The sequence below is a fragment of the Neophocaena asiaeorientalis genome, unplaced genomic scaffold (assembly GCF_003031525.2).
Source record: "Neophocaena asiaeorientalis asiaeorientalis breed wild unplaced genomic scaffold, Neophocaena_asiaeorientalis_V1.1 scaffold202, whole genome shotgun sequence".
Taxonomy (NCBI): Eukaryota; Metazoa; Chordata; class Mammalia; order Artiodactyla; family Phocoenidae; genus Neophocaena; species Neophocaena asiaeorientalis.
The window spans coordinates 419114-437097 of record NW_020172627.1 but is presented as its reverse complement, the minus strand read 5'-3'; the positions used below and the strand labels follow the sequence as shown (position 1 = coordinate 437097).

The 17984-nt window shown below is 49.9% G+C and overlaps 1 protein-coding gene across 1 annotated transcript in view; it reads left to right on the top strand.

The window, feature by feature from the left end:
• LOC112395727 (FERM and PDZ domain-containing protein 2-like) overlaps nucleotides 1-17984 on the top strand; it is an 86991-nt gene that overhangs the window by 29178 nt on the left and 39829 nt on the right. Inside the window, exons 4-11 of the mRNA XM_024739081.1 lie at nucleotides 781-938; nucleotides 5020-5043; nucleotides 7286-7438; nucleotides 9328-9460; nucleotides 10165-10252; nucleotides 11997-12123; nucleotides 14028-14099; nucleotides 16176-16350. Coding sequence (XP_024594849.1) covers nucleotides 781-938; nucleotides 5020-5043; nucleotides 7286-7438; nucleotides 9328-9460; nucleotides 10165-10252; nucleotides 11997-12123; nucleotides 14028-14099; nucleotides 16176-16350 — 930 coding nt within the window. The remainder of the gene's footprint in view (nucleotides 1-780; nucleotides 939-5019; nucleotides 5044-7285; nucleotides 7439-9327; nucleotides 9461-10164; nucleotides 10253-11996; nucleotides 12124-14027; nucleotides 14100-16175; nucleotides 16351-17984) is intronic.

Here is a 17984-nt window from a genome sequence, read left to right as displayed (position 1 = left end):
ACTCTTAAGCACAAACCGGTGACCGCTCCCCCACCTCCCTCGAAACGGCAGGAGAGCCCGCCTCCCGCAATGTCTTTCCAGCGCCCTCTACTGAGAAAACTGCACATCACGCTCGCCGTAAAAGATGCTTAAGGGAGGGAGCCGGTCTTGAAAGACGGATTTGGAGATTCGAGGCCTTAAATTCATAACTGGAACAAACACTGAGTGCCCATACCCAGATGTCAGCTCCGAAGTCACACGTGCTTGGGGACTGCCAGCCAGCCGTGGAGGCTCCCCATGCGGGAGATGACACATGCTCAGTCAGGGTGAGGGTGCCCGTGTGGGGAGATGAAGGGAGGTTGTGCGCCGGTCCCTTCAGCTGCATCTTCTTCCTGAGTCTTCACTCCCTCTTCCTCGCCCTGGAGGTTCTGATGAACAGCTATAGTACATCCGGAAGACCGGCTATCTTGGTCCCTGAATTGGCTCCAGAGAACTCAGACTTGTGCTAGTTTCCAGGTGGATCTGATCTCTCTTTACCTGTTACCTTGAGACTCTTGGGCCACCTGTGAATTTGGACGCAGCTGCTAGTTTCCCAGCTACCGCCGCAGCCACCTTTCATGACACATGCTCCTATGCCCGCTCACGTCAGGCTTGAATTCCTTCCACTACATGTTTCCCCGGGTCTTGCTCACAGTTCATCCCAGAGGGGGGGTTTGCAAGGCACCTGCCGGGCACAGTCCCACAGATGGCCCTCCAGATGGCAGCCCTATCTCTACACCCGCATCGCTGCCTTGGTTTCAGATTCCTCGGACTATGTGGTCTGCCCCTGGTCAGTCTTGCTTTCTGCGACTGGAAGTCTCTCCTTCCAAGACCATGTTTCTCATATAGAAGCGGCTCCTTTCAAGGCCCCTGAGCTGCTACCGGGACAGAGTGATGACGAGCAGCCTGATGCATCTCAGGTAAGGCACGTGGTGTCTCTGCAGCAGCCCCTGGGCCTGTCCTCTGGGAAACGCCTGGTCCTAGGTCATCCCCAGCTCCCAGCTCAGCCCCGAGGAGCACTGAAGCAGAATGCAGTTAGAGAATTTTATTCCCAGGCTTTCTTGCCAGTAATTTATTAGCTCTTAGATGAGGACAAGTCAACTTCTCTGAGCTCCAAGATCTATGTCTGTAAAGTGGGGTTAATATGACCTAACAAATCAGCTTATTAGAAATACTGAAAAAGAAGTTCTGGAAAAATTGTAGATAAATGGTCCAGCAGCATGTAGCAAAACAGTAAAAAGGGCCCAACAAGTCCTCAACTGGAATGTATCCCAAGGCATGAGTAAAGATTGATTTGGCTGCAGTGAGGTTTATTGCTGTGTGGTTGACATTAGTGACAAACTGGAAACGAGCTAAATCTCCAGTGAGAGCAGACATGAAACAAGACAGCATTAAAATTAAGCTGTAGAAACTTAATGACCTGAAAAGAAATTAAATATATACATGTACAACGTGATCCTAGTTGTGTACACATACACGCACACGCACATACACATGCCCAGAGTTCTAAAAATATATGTCTCGAGTGATTATTTCTGGACGGCAACATCAGTGGTGATTTTTTTCCATGGATGTGTTTTGCTTCTGAATAGTAAAAAGTTCTAGTTAAACATGATCTTCAATGTTAAAACGAAGCATTTCTAAGGAAAGAATGATGTCAGGCAGGCACACAGTGCTGGGCAGAGCATAGTGTGTGTTTAATCATTGAGTTCTGTTCCTTTCCCTTTCATTGGAAAAGGGCAAATCTGGAATTTCCGCTCCTCTCAGGAGGCATCCTGGAATGGGAGCTGCTTTTCCTTTGCGCTTGGAGAATAGGACCTCAGTGGCTTCCAGGTTTGTCTAGTCTGGGCCCATGTCTGACTGGTTTGTCTCCAAATCAGATCACCACAGAGAAAACATGAGAGTCACCTTTGCAGTGGCCTGGGCTCCGTCACCCCACTGGCAGTTGCCCCAGCACACCAGGCCCCTGAACCCTTTCCTACACTGCCAGATTCCAGGGGTGAATCCCTGGACTCCTGTGTTGGACACAGGCTTGAGTGCCTCTCAGATTGCCTCTATTTGGGTCTCTTGGGTGATGCTCCACCCACACCAAGTTGCCTCCTACACTCTGAACTCAGCTAAGACGATACATCCTGAGCCGTGGGATCTGACTTTCTGAGCAAACACTAGAGGGGCCTGCTGATGAAACCTGAAAGTGCAGGGGAGCTAGTTTCCTATGGAGTGAAACTCTGCCAATGGGAAGTGGGAGATGGGAGGGGAAGGAGAAGATAAATTCTCCCTTCTTCCTTTCTTCATGAACTGCTTTTAGGAAAGTCTTGCTAGCCTTCCAGAGAAGTTCTGAGTGCCAAGGCTTAGTGTGCTGTGCTTCCTGCTGTGCTTTGTTGCTTGTTACAAGGAAGTGACCAGTGTAGTGACCCCCACACATCACATCTGTCCTTGCCTCCCTCCCCCTTTTCTCCTCACCCTCATTGCCCTGGGCTTACTGCTCCTGAATGAAATGTCATACTGAATCTTTGCTTCAGGCTCTGCTTTCTCCAGGACCTGAGCTAAGACAGGTCTTGAGTGCTCCTGGGGTCCTTCCCCATCCTTCCCAACACTCACTAGTGAGGGACAGACATCACCCTCCTGACTGCAGCTTGGCCTCTTCTGAAGATCTAGTCACTCCTTTGCTCAGACCATCCTGGAGCTGAGCCAAGCTGGTGAAGAACATCCTTCTCCCTCTGCACATGTTCCTCCATGGAGAGGAGGGAGGGTTCCCAGAGTTCCAAGGCTCAAGGAATAGGCTGAGCTAAGAACTAGGGAAGCGGGTTGCTGAGAATCTGAGCCAGGAAGGAAAGGGTGAGTTTGAGCTGGGAGAGGGTCAATGTGGGCAGGGACTGAGTCCTTAATGGACCAAACAACAATTTTGTTGGTGGTTTAATTCCCTAGGCATGGCATATGGGAGTGTGGCTTAAGTAGAAGAAACCACTGGCCTTCAGCCTTATTTGTTAGGCCAGGATGCAAGGTTACCTGACTATTCCCTCTCTTACAGCATCCCTACCACACAGTTCTGTTAACTTCTGTTTTCCTCCATTCATCAGGGTCTCCTGTCTTCATCCAGTTTGGCTTGGGTCCTGTGGGAGGTGGGGTAGACAATCAGGAAAGTAGTCTCAAGAGAGGCTGTGCTCAGAATCCTCCCACAGCCCTGGGCCCTTTCTGAGGTTAAGAGGATGTACTCTGACCCCTCTCCTCAGGGCAACATTCAGCTCTACCCAGCACACTGAGATGTTTCCTCCACTGCTTGGAGTGTTAGCTCTAGGTGCAGGTGGAAGGTGTGGGCAGGTCTCTAACTACAAGGCACTCATTCCATCATCACCCCATCCTGGGATCATGGCAGACATTACCAATCTATCATGATGTTCTTTCACGCTGAGCCAGGAGTTGCCTTCAGAATCCTTCTCAACACCCTTCTCCAAGGCAGCAACTACCAGTGGGCTGTATTTGGGATTTGGGATGAGGCCTGTTGTCATTGCAGCCTTAGGCCCTGCGCTGGAACACTTTAAGATAGAGCCCTTGGAATCCAGGTGAGTTCCCAGGTGTGGACGGTGCCTCTGGCAGTGCCCAGGCAGCCATTCTCAGGGTCAGTTCTCTGGAAATGAGGGTGCAGCTGGTGAACTCCCCTGCAGGTGTCTAGCCTTTTATCAGAGGAGTGGTTAGCTGGTTTATGTGTATAGTTTTGGACCAAGAAGTGGACTAATTGGCGCATGTGAATTGTACACATGCCCTTGACCTAAAAATGTAAAAACCAAAATGAACCCCACTTGCATTAGACTCAGTAGATTGCTCCAGTAACGACACGTTTTTATATATCATGCTTTGCGAATTCAACGTCTCCCTTTCAAAGTCCCAGAAATCATTTCATGAAGAGAAAACTCTTAAGGGAAATGCACCTTGTCAGTTATAATAGAAGCCTAATAATAATAGTGATGATAATAATAAATAATAACAAACATTTATTGAGGATTTAGTATGATCCAGAGGTGACAAAGCCAAGTGGCTCAAGGCAGGGGCTCTGGTGCCTGGGTTCAAGTTTAGGCTTTAGGTCTTATTTGGGCAAGTTCCCTAACTTGTCTTTGCTTTAGTTTCCTCTCTGTGAAATGGGGAAAATTAAATACATACTTCACAGGATGGTGGTGAGGACTAAATAAATTAATATAAGTAAAAGACTTAGAGAAAGGCTTAGTCTGTTATAAGTGCTGTCTGACTAATAATAATCAAAACAATAATGAATATTATTATTACCGTGTCCAGGTCCTCTTTACGCAATCCTCAGAAGTTTTCAGGCAGAATATTCACTTTAAAGATGACGAAACTGAGGCTCAGGGAAGTCAGATAATGCTCTTCTGTTACACAATGTTGCTTTCTGACAACATATGATGCTTTTTAATCAGGCTGAACCGTAGTGTGTCATGTAGAGACAGTTTTGGCTACAAGAAACAGAAAGCCTAAAATACAGCTGCTGGAACCATAACCATACCATATAGTTATTTATGTAACAAGAAGTCAAGAGATTGGTCAGAAGCTTGGTAAATGTCATCAAGGATCTAGGCCGTATATTTCCGATCTGTCCTCCTTAGCTGTTGACTTTTTGCCTTTATGCTTATTGCCTCATGGTCATAAGATGGCTGCCATGATTCCACGTATCACATCAGTGTTCAAGACAGAAACAGGGGGCAAAGGATGGGACCAGCCACATGTGTTCCTGTTGACAGTAAAGAACAAACTTTTTCAGAAGCCCCCTAACAGACTTACTTCACATCTTTCACAAAAATTGAGCGTCATGGTCACTGAGACTTTCAGCCTCCAGAGTAAGATGCAGCAAAGTTTAAGGGAGTTGCAGATGGTTGTTTGGCTAGCCAGCCAACAGTGTCTGCCACATGCGGAAATGAACTGTATCTTGCTTACAGGACCATGGAATAACAGAGGTGACAAATCTAATCATGTGCTTTTTCTCTTGGGCAGATGCACGTCTATTCTTTGGGAATGACCCTCTACTGGTCGGCAGGGTTTCACATTCCACCAAATCAGGTCTGTGAACAAGATATTCAGAGTCTTGCCAGGTCATGTCTTTGGATTTATTTAGTTTTTTCCCAGGGCAGGGACCACATCTGTTGAGCTATGTGCCACCACTCCGTACTCCTAGGTTCTAGGTAGGATTACTAATCGATTAAAGAGCTGCTTCTGCTGCGTACAGAAAGAACCTCAGAATCCTACTCAACTTGGCACTCCAGGCAGACACAATTTGGGATTGGCAAGTAAGATAAAAACTTATTTGCCACTCCAGTCCAGAGGAAGTGGGAAGCTAGAGGATTTTATAGATACTGAAGATACCAATTTATAAAAAAGGCTTTAAAGCAGCCCTTCCTGAAGTGAGATGCTTCCATGAAAAAGGGTTCTGTGCTCAATTGATTTGGGAAAATGTCCCTACGATGTCTTCTTCTTGAAGATTTGTCAGAGTAGTTTATTAAAGACTCTGAGAAGGCTTAAAGCACAGAAACTTTTAAATTTTATCGTAGCATTTTATAAAATTTTTGACTACAGTATGCGTATGTGTGTGTATGTGTAAATTTTCATCTGACGCTATAAGAATTCCGTAGAAACCAGTGTAACAAGAACATACATTGGAGAACTCTGTCCAGACTGTTTGCCTTATTTCTTTCCTCCCTCCCCCCCTTTCCTTCCTTCCTTCCATCTCACCCTTGCCCTCTCCAATTAAACAGCCCAGTGTTTCCGGCGCTCCTTCCAAAAAGGGACCTGCCCATGTCCCTCTCCTGTGGAATCTTTCACAGCTCCCCACTCCCCACGGCGTTGCATTCCTCTTCTCAGCAGAGCATACCTGGAGCCCAGAATTGGTTCCTACCTGTGACCCTGGTTCCTCTCTGATACTCTGCCATAATCAGGGCTGGCTTAGTGGGCATGTGGCCTATGTAATAGCACAGGGCCCTGCACTTAAAAGGGCCCCCCACTTGATTCAGTGCTCTGCATTAAAGTTCTTAACAATTTTGACCAAGGGGCCCTGCATTGTCCTTTCGCCCTGGGCCTGGTCCTGCCCATAGCCTCCTTCCTTCTAGACACATGCCAACATTTGCCCACACTGCTCCCTCTGTTTGCGGCTCACTCCCCAGCCTTTCTCCTGGCCAGCCCGTGTGCTCTTTGAGATTTAGTTCAAGTTCTTTCCCCAGTTCCCTCCTCCCTCCCCAGACTGGGTTAGGCCCCTTTCTCTGTGTTATGACCACGTCTTATGTTTCTGAGACCAAAGCCCTTATCACCCTGTACTGTCCTTGTCTCTTTAAGTGACCATCTTCCTCATTAGACTTTACACCTCCTAAAGACTGGGGCTGTCTCCCACCTTATACTGCAAGTAGCCACTCAGTCCCGGCACGTAAGAGGTCCTCTGATGTGCTATATAAGTGTGGGGCTCAGTAGCCTGGTTACACATGAAGATAGGCATTCACAACTCATGCTCCGTGGCAGGAGGTGGTAGTGCAGTCTTCATCTGGAAAATAACTTACAGTGTGGGTGAGGGTGAGAAAACACCTGAGAGTGAGTATGAATTTGAGACCTTCCCCATATAAATTATGGTCATTCAAACACATGAGGGAAGTGTTTAATAAAATAACTATTTTTTCTTTTGCTTGATGTGTACACGTGACATAAAGTTCAGTCAATGATGATTGACCTTATGCCGACCACTGGAGATTCCAAAGTGAAAAAGCCACAGTCCCTGCGGTCCTGGAGCTCACACTCTAGGGGAAAGGCCCAGTGAGAGCCACCTAAATAATCAGAGAAAATGTCAATCTGGCCAGGTGAATGTGAGTTAAAGGCTGACCTGGTTGGATCTGGGTGCTTGGCATAGGCAGAAATCCATTTTGTCAAGCACCTATTTTCCGTAGGCATTTCAAGGATGTGTTTGGGCTCCCTGTGCCCCGAAGGACGTTCCAGATTAGAAAGCAGCAAACTACACACAGCTGGTGCAGAGATAATTGCTCCTCATTTTGTGGCCTCAGTGATAAACAGTGATAAACAGGCCTCAGGCTGTTTAGCCTCTCTAAACTCCCCAGAAGGAGTGAGCATCTGTCTAGTTAATGAGAACATCCGTTCTTAGTTGTCTCCACGGCACACCTGACAAGGCACTGGCCTCAGGGGCTGCGGCTCTGGAGGCTTCTCACGTGGCTGCCCCACTCTCCAGCCCCTGCAGCTCTGCGAGCCCCTGCACTCCATTCTACTAACCATGTGTGAAGACCAGCCTGGCAGGCGGCTACCGCTGCAGTCCATCCTGGAAGCTTGTCGGATTCATTGGGAAGAAGTGGCCGTCCACCCAGCCTCTGCCAGTCTCCATGTCAGACAGCTGGTCGGCTTGGTTCTGGGCACCATCTCCGAGGTCAGTGTAGATCTGCGCTTTCCAAGCCAGGGGTTACTCGCTAGCCACGCGTGGCTGTTGAAGTTCAAACGAGCTAAGTCATAGTTCATTGAAAGGAAATAAAACATTCAATTCCTCAGTCACACCGACCACACTTAAGTGCTCAGTAACCCCTTGTAGCTGGCGAGGACCATACTGGACAGGACAGATCTAGAACGTTCCTGTTACTGCAGTTCTAGCAGGCAGTGCTGGTGAAGACATTTGAGCGAGCCTAGATTTCTAATGTGGCTAAGACCCTTGAGATCTTTGAAAGAGCCTCTTTTCCTAAAAACAGTCGTGTTTATGACCCATGGGTTAGCTTATCAAAATTCAACCCTAGGCCTTGCATGAGAAGCCTTCCCTGACTTCGCCTACATTGTCCCTGGCCGTTCCCTCCCCTCTGCCGTCTTGTACCTGCAGAGGGTCCCCTTGCTGTGCTTGTCACATGGTGCTGCTTGCTGCCCTGTGCACTCGCCAGTGCCTAGCAAGGGGTCCGGCACATAGTGAGCATTTGGCTTAGGCTGGGTTTCCTTGAAGCAAAGCCAGAGGCGGGCATTCTTGTGCAAGTTAGTTATTGGGGAAGTACTCCCAGGAGAGAGAGTGATGCAAGGATGGGGGACAAGCCGAGTAAGGAGGTGGTCTCAGGAGGAGACAGCCTCGCTGGGACTGGGGTGAGGCAAGTGAGGTGTTCTCTGGGCAGCACTGCACTTATCCAGGGGCGTGTTGGAGAATTGAGACGGGGCCATGTGGACGGAGAGGAGGGGATGGCTGTGGAGATGCTGCCCACAGTCAATCAGAAAAGGCCTCTCCCAGGGATTCCCTAGCGGTCCAGGAGTTAGGACTCTGTGCTTCCACTGCAGGGGGCACAGGTTCGATCTCTGGGCGGGGAACTAAGATCCAGAAAGCTGTGCAGGTGGCCAAAGAAAAAGAAAAAGAAAGAAAATAAAATAAAAGAAAAGGCCTCTCCCAGGGAGTCCCTAGCGGTCCAGGAGTTAGGCCTCTGTGCTTCCACTGCAGGGGGCACAGGTTCGATCTCTGGTCGGGGAACTAAGATCCAGAAAGCTGTGCAGGTGGCCAAAGAAAAAGAAAAAGAAAGAAAATAAAATAAAAGAAAATGCCTCTCCCATCCTGTCCTCCTTCTTGGACCCCTTCTCTCTTGGCGTGTAAACATGTCACTCCTGTACATTGAGCCAGAGGATTTGGTGGGGACAGAGGAGGTCCATGTATTCGAAGGACACTAGAGCCTACCATCCATTGATATGTCGTTGTTCCCTGATGGACATTGTGGTGATCTGCAGCATTGCCATCGGGAAATCATAAAGTGATTTCGATCAGGGACCTGTGAAGTGATTTCCACTGCTTATTAGACCCTCACTGGGGCACTGAACTCAGTAAGCTACAGGGGTGAGATAAGCACACAGTGAGGTTGTGGGAGAGAGACAAGCAAGCAAACTTGCTGTAACGTGGTGGAATAGAGCCAGATGTGAGTAAAGTGACGAGGGGAGGTGATGAGAGGACATTCCTATCTGCAGTTATGGAGAGGGCAGAGGTGGAGAGGATGTAGCTTTGGGCCTTGGAAGCACAGGAGAGATCATCAGGGAGACCCTGGCCCGTGGAGGGGGCGTGTGAGCGAAGGCACAGATGTGCATGTGTATGCAGGTGTTGGGGGGTGGGGGTGAGGGAACCACCTCTAGGCTGTGTGGCTGGTACACACAGACCTCGCTCTGGTTGCTACGTGCTCACTGTTGGGCTCCCACTGTGCAGGACAGACCCTTCCACACTGACTCAAACTGATAGCCAGGTTGTATGCGTCTGTGTAAATGTCCCCTCTCGACCTTGGGATGTGGATGTGTGATGTACTTGACCTTCAGGTGGAGAGGAGGGCTGTGGAGGAAAGCTCGTCCGGGCAGCAGGACAGAAGCTACCTGCTCAGGAACAGGTTGCAGCAGGCCAGCTGTGAGAGCCGGGCACCGAGGGCCCCGGGGTGTCTGCATCCCTGCAGAGGTGGGTATGGCGCCTGAGCATTCCCTGGGTGGGCTGATGGTACCCACTCTGTTGTTTCCTGGCCCCTGTGGGCCTGATGTCCATGCTGTGGAGGCAGAGAAAGCCCATACAAACCCAACTCTTCCAGGAAGCCCCTGAAGAGAAGGGGCTGAGCTTAGGACTCGCCTGTGTCCTGAGGAAAACTTCATTCGGAGATGTAATTTAGCAGAGTTATTTATATCCAACATAAACTCTCTTTTAAAATTGATAAAAACAAATTTAAACAAACGACATGAAAGAAAAATTTCCCTTTAATTGATTTCTAGGTGGAGTGAAAGAAAAAGCAATTTGTGAAAGAGTGTTTTTGTTGTTGCTCTAGGTGTGTTAGAAGAATGGCCTTTAGACAAATCTTCAAATCTTCCACCGTTCTCTGCTTTTCAATATGAGATTTAAAAAAAATTAATTTACTGTTTGTTGTCCATAAAATAAGGCTCTCTTTGTTGTTAAGCTTCATCTTTCCTCCTAAAAACTCCCCCAACCCTCTGTAGCTGTTATTTCCATTTCCATTTTTCACATGAGGAAAGAGACTCAGAAAGGTCAAGTAACTTTGTCAACGGCACACAGCTAGTAAGTTGTGATGCTGATATCCACACCCTAGGTTGCTTAATTCAAGAGAGCCGTGCTCTTTGCCTCTGCTCATGCCCTCCACCATGCTCTTTGGTTAGTTTCAGAGAGAAGCACAGAGACTCAGAGCTCCCTGGAGCCCAGACTGAGCGCCTCAGCACACAGTTGCTGCAGCCTCTCTGTGAACAGGTAAGCAGCAAGGTGTACGGGGCTGTGAACTTGGTGTGGGACGTTGGTGTGGGACCTGCTGTACCCTGCTTCTTTCTTCTGAGTATTGAGAAGTCTGTTGCTTTTCTGGAAAAAGCTGACCCTATTGCATTGGCAGGTGAAAAAGCCACATTTAAACAGATATGAAGCCAAGACGATGAGGGGCCTGATGGCAGCTATGGTGTCAGGGCATTCTGTCTCCTCTGGGAACCAAGTTCAGACTCAGTTATGGAACAACATGCTTCTGTTGTTGTTGTGATTATCTATGTCACATGAGGCTGCGTAACAAGCAGCCACAAAACACAGCGACTAAAAACAATGATTTATTTAGCTTTTGATTCTGTGAGTTAGGAATTTAGGCTGTGCTCAGCTGGGAGGTTCTTCTGCACTCTGCAGGGTACTCTTGTGCATCTGTGATCAGCTGCACCTCAGCTGGGCACTTCGCTTCTGGGGGTTGGCTGGCTGTTGTCTAGGCAAGCCCTGGTTCTTCACCACAGGCTAGCTAGCTTGGGATTGTCCTTATGACAATGGCAGAGTTGAGGTCAAGAGAGGGAAGGAGGGAAGAAGAAAAGGGAGGAGGGAGGGAGGGAGAGAGAGAGAGAGATATCTCCACAGAACCTCCAGAACTAGCCCTAGCCCTCACTACTTCCACCTCATTCTATTGGCCAAAGAAAGCTATAGGTTAGCCCAAATTCAAGGAGTGGGGAACAGACTCCACCTTCTGATGGGAGGGAGTTCAAAGTCCCACGGTTAAGGGCATGGATCAGGGTGAAGAACTGTGGCTATTTTCAAAATCAGTCTAATAAACCTGCTTGAAACCCACATGGGCCCATATCTTCCTGGACCTGGAACATTATGCATTTTGAAACTTTATTTATATACATCTTGATTCGTTGTCTCTCCACGGATCAGCCAAGGGCTGTAGCCAGCTTGATGTCAAATACACAGCTGGGACCTTGGCAGGAGGCTGCAGAGTTCACCTCAAAATGCTTTTTCCTCTATTTAAAACTCTATTTGTGGGACTTCCCTAGTGGCACAGTGGTTAAGAATCCGCCTGCCAATTCAGGGGACATGGGTTTGAGCCCTGGTCCGGGAAGATCCCACATGCTGCGGAGCAACTAAGCCCACGTGCCACAACTACTGAAGCCCATGTGCCTAGAGCCCGTGATCTGCAACAAGAGAAGCCACCGTGATGAGAAGCCCGTGCGCCGCAACGAGGAGTAGCCCCTGCTCGCCGCAACTAGAGAAAGCCCATGTGCAGCAACAAAGACCCAATGCAGCCAAACATAAATAAACAAAACAAAACTCTATTTGCTATTTTCCCAATGAAAATCGTGGTTTTTTTTTTTTTTCTGATTCCATAAACAATGTGTGTTTATCGTTGAAACATTTTGAATAATAGATAGAATTCTAGGGAGGAAAGTCAGGCCCTCTGCAGCCCCATCACTCTGTGCTCAGGACCTGGGGTCACGGCCTGTCCTGAGCACAGTGAGCAGAGGCGGGGTCAAAGTGGGGTGAGGAAGAGACGGCCTGCACCCTTGTACCTCAAAACAACCCCCGTGGCTCTGCAGCCCTAACTTCTCTGGGCCTCAGCTTCCTCATTGACAAAGCAGATATAACTCGTGGGGTGAAGGGGCAGTCGTGGGGACACACGTGTGTGTGGGCTTTTGCTAGATGGGAGCTGTTTCTACTGTTAACTGTTGCTCCTTCTCTGACCGCTGGCCAGCGTTCTTCCAGCTGAAGTTCCCCCAGATCTTCAGGAAGGCCGACGGCTCAGCTCTGGTTCTGCTCTCCCAGAAAACTCACGGCTAGCAGCTTCTTCTGGAAAGGGTTTCCTGCAGAGAAAGGGAAAGGTGAGCAGAGAGGACCAAAGGGCACTCCCAAGAGAGGTGTGAGCAAGGAGGCGCGTGTGGCTGACACAGCAGCTGAAAATGGGCAGGGTCCTGCCGGGGGTCGGGGTGGTGCCGCTTCCCTGGGCTGAGATTTACGGAGAACTGGACTAAAATCATCCTGAACTTTGAAATTTAGGGCGATAGGTGTTATTGAGTGGCCTTGCTGTAGACTGTGTAGGACAGAAGGTTGAAGATACCAGGTCCCAGCCTTCAGGAAGTTCACAGCCGTTGGCGTGGATGGTGGCAGAACAGGGGACGTGGTAAGAGACCTGAGAAGGCTGAATGTACTTGGAAAGGGCCTTCTGAACAGGTGACACGTGGGAGCAAAGGAATGGGTAGGACAGTCAGGGAGAGAGATTCTCCAGGTTGGTTGGCACATAGGGCAGTAGGGGCTGGACGAGTGTGGGGAGTCGGGGCTCAAGAGTAGCCACGCCAGCCTGCCCCAGCCTGGAAGTCCGTGACGACAGGAGGGACCATGTTGGGTGACCTCTACTTGTGGCTCCGGGGACCCCTGACTCCTGGCAGGCAGGCTGGTCTCTGCTGAGGGGCCGGCTTGCTACACCTGTGCTGCAGGGTGAGATCAGGGGTGGTCCCAGGATAACTCCTTCTGCCAGAAACAGCTCTGGCACCAGCGGTCAGAGCCACTTCCAGTGCTTAGATAAAAAGCATCCCTTCCTCGATGCATGACCCTGACATTAGCTGAAAAACTGTTTTAATAACCACACAAGCCCACAGTGACCACGGGGATCAGTGCCCCTGGATCTGTGACAAGCCCCTCCCAAGCAGGCTGTTCACTGAGGAGGCTGTCCCTGCCAGGCCTTCTGTCTGAGCATCAGTAGCCCTTTGGGAACGTCAGACCCAGATGCCCCCAGTAGGCCTTGTCTGCCTGTCTGTCTGTTGCAGAGAGATTTGCTTAATGTGCTCAACTAATTAGGAATGAGCTGAGCTCGGGGCAGCCTCAGGACATCCTCTCCTCTGTGGCCCTGGTGCCACACTCCCCTCCAGCCCCTGCTGCCCTCCAAGGCCACTCTCAGGTCCTCATGAACTTGGAGGGGGAGGGATGGACCGGCATCAGGGAGGCCTTGTTCATCTTCTTTGGCTTTTCTTCATAACCACTCACTAAAGACGCTTCTGAGGGACACCCTGGCTGGATGTTTGGCCTCTTGAGACAGAAGTCCTGCCAGGAACCCATGGGGGACACATTAGAAGGCCCACCCAATCCTATCACTCACTGGTGTTAGATTTGGGTGAGTTTCTTAACCTCTTGGAGCCTTGACTTCCGGCAAAATGGGTTGAGAATGTGCACCCCATAGGGTGCATTCTCAGCCCATTTTAGATGGCTCCGTCTAAATAATGGTGGCATTAAAGCACCTCCTGCGTCACAAGTGTGCTACAAACATGGAGTGAAACTGAGAATCGCTCTTCATGCACACTACTGATTCAATGTCCAGAGCTGGAAAAACGTTTCATCAGATCTAAATCTAAAGGTATTTCCGTTTTTGAAAACTCTTGTTGCATATAATATGTATTTATTTTGAGACATATAAAAGACTATGTGATCATGCATGAATTATGACACTGAGAATGAAGTGGACACCTAACTGAAGAGCTAGAACATCACCAAAACCACACCCACTTGTAAGACATCTGCTCTGAGATGCCCAGCCTAGCTAGGGCCTCAGCACAGTTGAGCTCCATCTCATTGAAACCTGCTTGCTGCTGGCTCTGGGCAAGGGACTGCTGCTGGTGGGCAGGGAGAAGTGAGGCCATGGGAGAAGCCCAGTTCTGGACCTGGGGGTCCAGCTCCGTGGAACTTGACTTTGATTTCTCTCCTCTACTGTGAGTGACTCTGCGTGTTTCTTCAGTTCTCCAGGCCGGAGTTCGCCCTGCTGGCTGGAGAGGCCCCGGTGATCTTGTATCTGCCTGGAACAATTGTGGTAACTGCTGGGTTCGACTGGGTAGGGCTGGAGGTTGGCGAGGGAAGTGACCAGCTGGGCAGGCCACAAGGCTGACTGAGCTCTGAGGGGCTCACTCTCTCCTCCAGGCACCTGCCAAGTCACACTCCTACTTCATGTCCTTCTTCAGCATCCTCTTCCCCTTTAAGAGGAACCCTCTGTGACTTCTGACGGAGTCCTGATTGTCCTTCCAGACGAGCTCTGTCTTCTTCTTCCCATTCAGTCAGGAAATATTCTTGAATCAGCTAGTAGGTACCAGGCACTACTCCAGACCCTAGATCTCCGATATGAACAACGCAGAGTCCTCTTCATGTGGAGCTTGCTTTCTAGCATTTATGCATTTGTCTGTTTTCTGGGGAGGAAAAGCCAGTTTCCCTTCCCTTGGCTCTGCTGCCCCAGCTCAGGCGGACCTGGACTGGGGATGAGTGACAGGCTTGTCCCTCCTGGGGCCCAAGGAAAGAGCTGTGGTGCTGTCGGCCCAGAGTGGGTACAGCCACTGCCATGCCCTGCTCTGAGATGCCTGACTGGGACCCTTCCTGAACCAGTCCCCCGGGGAGGACGGGAGGGATGGTGGAATATATAAGCTGGGGGCTGCCCTGGGTGGAAGGTGGCAGAGGTTGCAGGGTAGGGAGTGGGAGGCAGAGACTGGACGGGGCCTGGGGCACCAGGGAACAGAGGAGCTGGCAGCCAGACCCCATTACCAGAGGTGGGGAGGCAGGATCGCTGTGAACCCACGCTCCTTGTGCGTGCTCCAATGGGACATCACTTAGAAAGCACACATTCAAGGATACAATTATTACAAATTTCAAGAGGGCAACTGCAGAGCATTAAACCGAAGCACTGGGTGCTTCAGAGCACCTTCCACACCCTCCCCGCCCCAGCATGCGCACATATGGTAAACAGCCGCCCCAGGGGACACAGGTGTGCAGGACAGGCAGGAACCAGGGTGGCTAAGAGTGTGCCATGTGGTCAGCCCTGCCTGGGATCATGGGAGAGCTCTCCCTCCCACAGGGTCCTCAGACCTGCCCTGGCCCCTGGGGTGTGGGGCTGCCCCTGGGTGTAGGAAGGTCATGGTGTGGTGGCAGGCATGGTCTCAATGGCACTAAAGCCAGCTGTAGTGTCCACCCATGACTGTCTTTTAATGAGGACATTCTGAGGAGGTCTGGGCCAGGCCTCAGTCTAGGCTTTGGGGCACAGGGGATACTCAGCCCCCGTCCTTAGGGAGGCTGGGCCCCTGAGCAGAAAGCATCGGGGGAGCAGAGAAGGGAGAGGGTGGCCTGACCCTCCAGGCCACAGACAAAAGGTCTTGAGCCTGATCTGGGAAACTCATAGGAATTTGCCATGTGGGGAGGGAGAGGAAGAGCATTCCAGGCAGTGGGCAGTATGTGCAGAGACTCAGGCAGGCAAGACTTTGTGGCGGCAGAATGATGGGCTGTTCTGGGCGGTTGAGCCCAGGCGACAGTGGTTAGGGTGGGGCTACAGAGGCCGATGAATCTGGAATTTGTCCGAGCAGGGTGAAGTGACAGAAGGCGTATCTTTGGATGCTGATCAATTTCTCGGTTCACAGTAATCACCTTAGCGCCAGCTCTCTCTCTTCCTTGGATCTGTGCCCACCCGAATTCTCTCTGCTGTGCTCTGTGAAGGCCTGGGGGTCAGTATCAGGCTGTCCAGTACTCCTGGGGGTGTACGCTTCACCACTGTGGTCCTGGGCAGTCCTCTCGAGAAGCAGAGCTCAAGGGGCAGCCAGGATTTCTGCAGGGGAGAGATCTGTTACATGTGGCTCCCCAGCCTTCCTGGCCCCTGCAGAGGCTGGCAGAGAGCACGGATTTGAGTCTGGTTCTGCCTTTTACTAACTCTGCAACTCTGGGCAAGTCCCTTACCGTCTGTGAGCCTTGCTTCTCCTCTGCTGAACAGGAATCACAGACGTACTTATCTCTTCGGGTTGTTTGTCAGTTAAATGAGAAAATACATATAAGGTGGTTAGCACAATAGCTAGCCCATGGTAAAGACTCTATGTCTTGTAGTTGTTGTTACAAGTTATACCATTCTTGTTTTCAGACCAAAAAAGGGAAGTCCTATTTGGCTCTCCGGGCCCTCTGTGTAATGCTGCTGAACGGGCAGTGCCTGGAGGTGAGATGTGACATCACGTCGACAGTGGGAGCCGTCTTCAGCGCTGTTGCGTCCTTTGCCAACCTTGGGGAGCTCACTTACTTTGGCTTGGCTTACATGAAAGGTAAGTGGCTCCCAGGTAGCCCACAGCTGGGCTGGTGCCTCAGGTAACCCCGCTGTCTAGGTACCTGAGTGCTATTCCTTCTAACAAAACTGCTTGAGACTGGGACATTGCCCCTTGCACGCCTAGACCTTAGTCAGTATGTCGAGTCCTCACGTGCAAACTGTCAAGTAAGTGCAGAGGATGGTAAGGAAACAATGCTTGTAAGATGTTGTATCTTCTGTGATTTGCTGGGTCTGGTTGACCAATCTCAGTACCTTGAGGTTAGACAAGCAAATGTGAGAAACATTTTTGTCTAGGTGGGAACGCAAAATGGTGCAGCCACTATGGAAAACAATATGGCAGTTCCTCAAAAAATTACCAATTTACCCTATGATCCAGCAATTCCACATTGACATACATACCCAAAATAATTGAAAGCAGCGTCTCTCAGAGATATTGGTATTCCCATGTTCATAGCGGCATCATTCACAGTAGCTAAAATGTGGAAGCAACGCAAGTATCCACTGATGGATGAATAGACGAGTAAAATGTGGTATATACGTACAATGGAAGATTATTCAGCCTTAAAGAGGAAGGGAATTCTGACACATAGATGGCTAGATGACACACAGAGGTTACAACATAGATGAGCCTCGAGGACATTATGCCGAGTGAAATAAACCAGTTACAAAAAGGCAGATATCGTATGATTCCACTTATGTAAGGTACCTAGAGCAGTCAAATTCGTAGGGACACAAAGTAGAACGGTGGTTGCCAGGGTCTGGGTGGAGGAGGAAATGGGAGTTATTGCTTCATGGGTACAGACAGAGCTGCAGTTTTACAAGATGAAAAAGTTCTGGAGATGGATGTGGTGATGGGTTTGCACGACAGTGCGAATGTACCTAATTCTCCTGAACTATATACTTAACTGTGGTTAAGACGGTCAATTTTTTTTTTTTTTTTTTGCGGTACGCGGGCCTCTCACTGTTGTGGCCTCTCCCGCTGCGGAGCACAGGTTCCGGACACGCAGGCTCAGCGGCCATGGCTCATGGGCCCAGCCGCTCCGCGGCATGTGGGATCTTCCCAGACCGGGGCACGAACCCGTGTCCCCTGCATCGGCAGACGGACTCTCAACCACTGCGCCACCAGGGAAGCCCTAAGACAGTCAATTTTATGTTGTGTGTATTTTACCACAATAAAAATAAAAATGAGTCCATCTAATCATCCAGGACTAATGGGAAATCAGCACACCCACCCCAGGAGCCTAAGTTAAGAACCCCTTCTGAAGATCCAGAAGGAAAGGGTTTTTACACCTTCCCAGCTCTGCCTTTTTGTTAAAGGGAGTCTTTATTTCCATCTACCGCAAAGATCCCTTCGTTGTAGTGGATGCTCTTTAACCACTGTGTGGAGTGATGGGAAGCAGGCTGAGCTGGGATCACACAGGCCTTCAGGTTAAACCCTGCTCCACCAGCCCACCTTGCTAGGTGTCATGATCTCCGTGTTCCTCTATTCTCCCATCCCCAGTGGGGGAAGCTTATCAGCTTGCGGTAGGATCACTCAGTGTGCCATAGTGGGTAGAGGGCGGACCTTACCTCTCATAGCTCTCAGCGGACCTCTGAAAAATCCCTCTCCCAAGTAAGAGCAACATTATATGC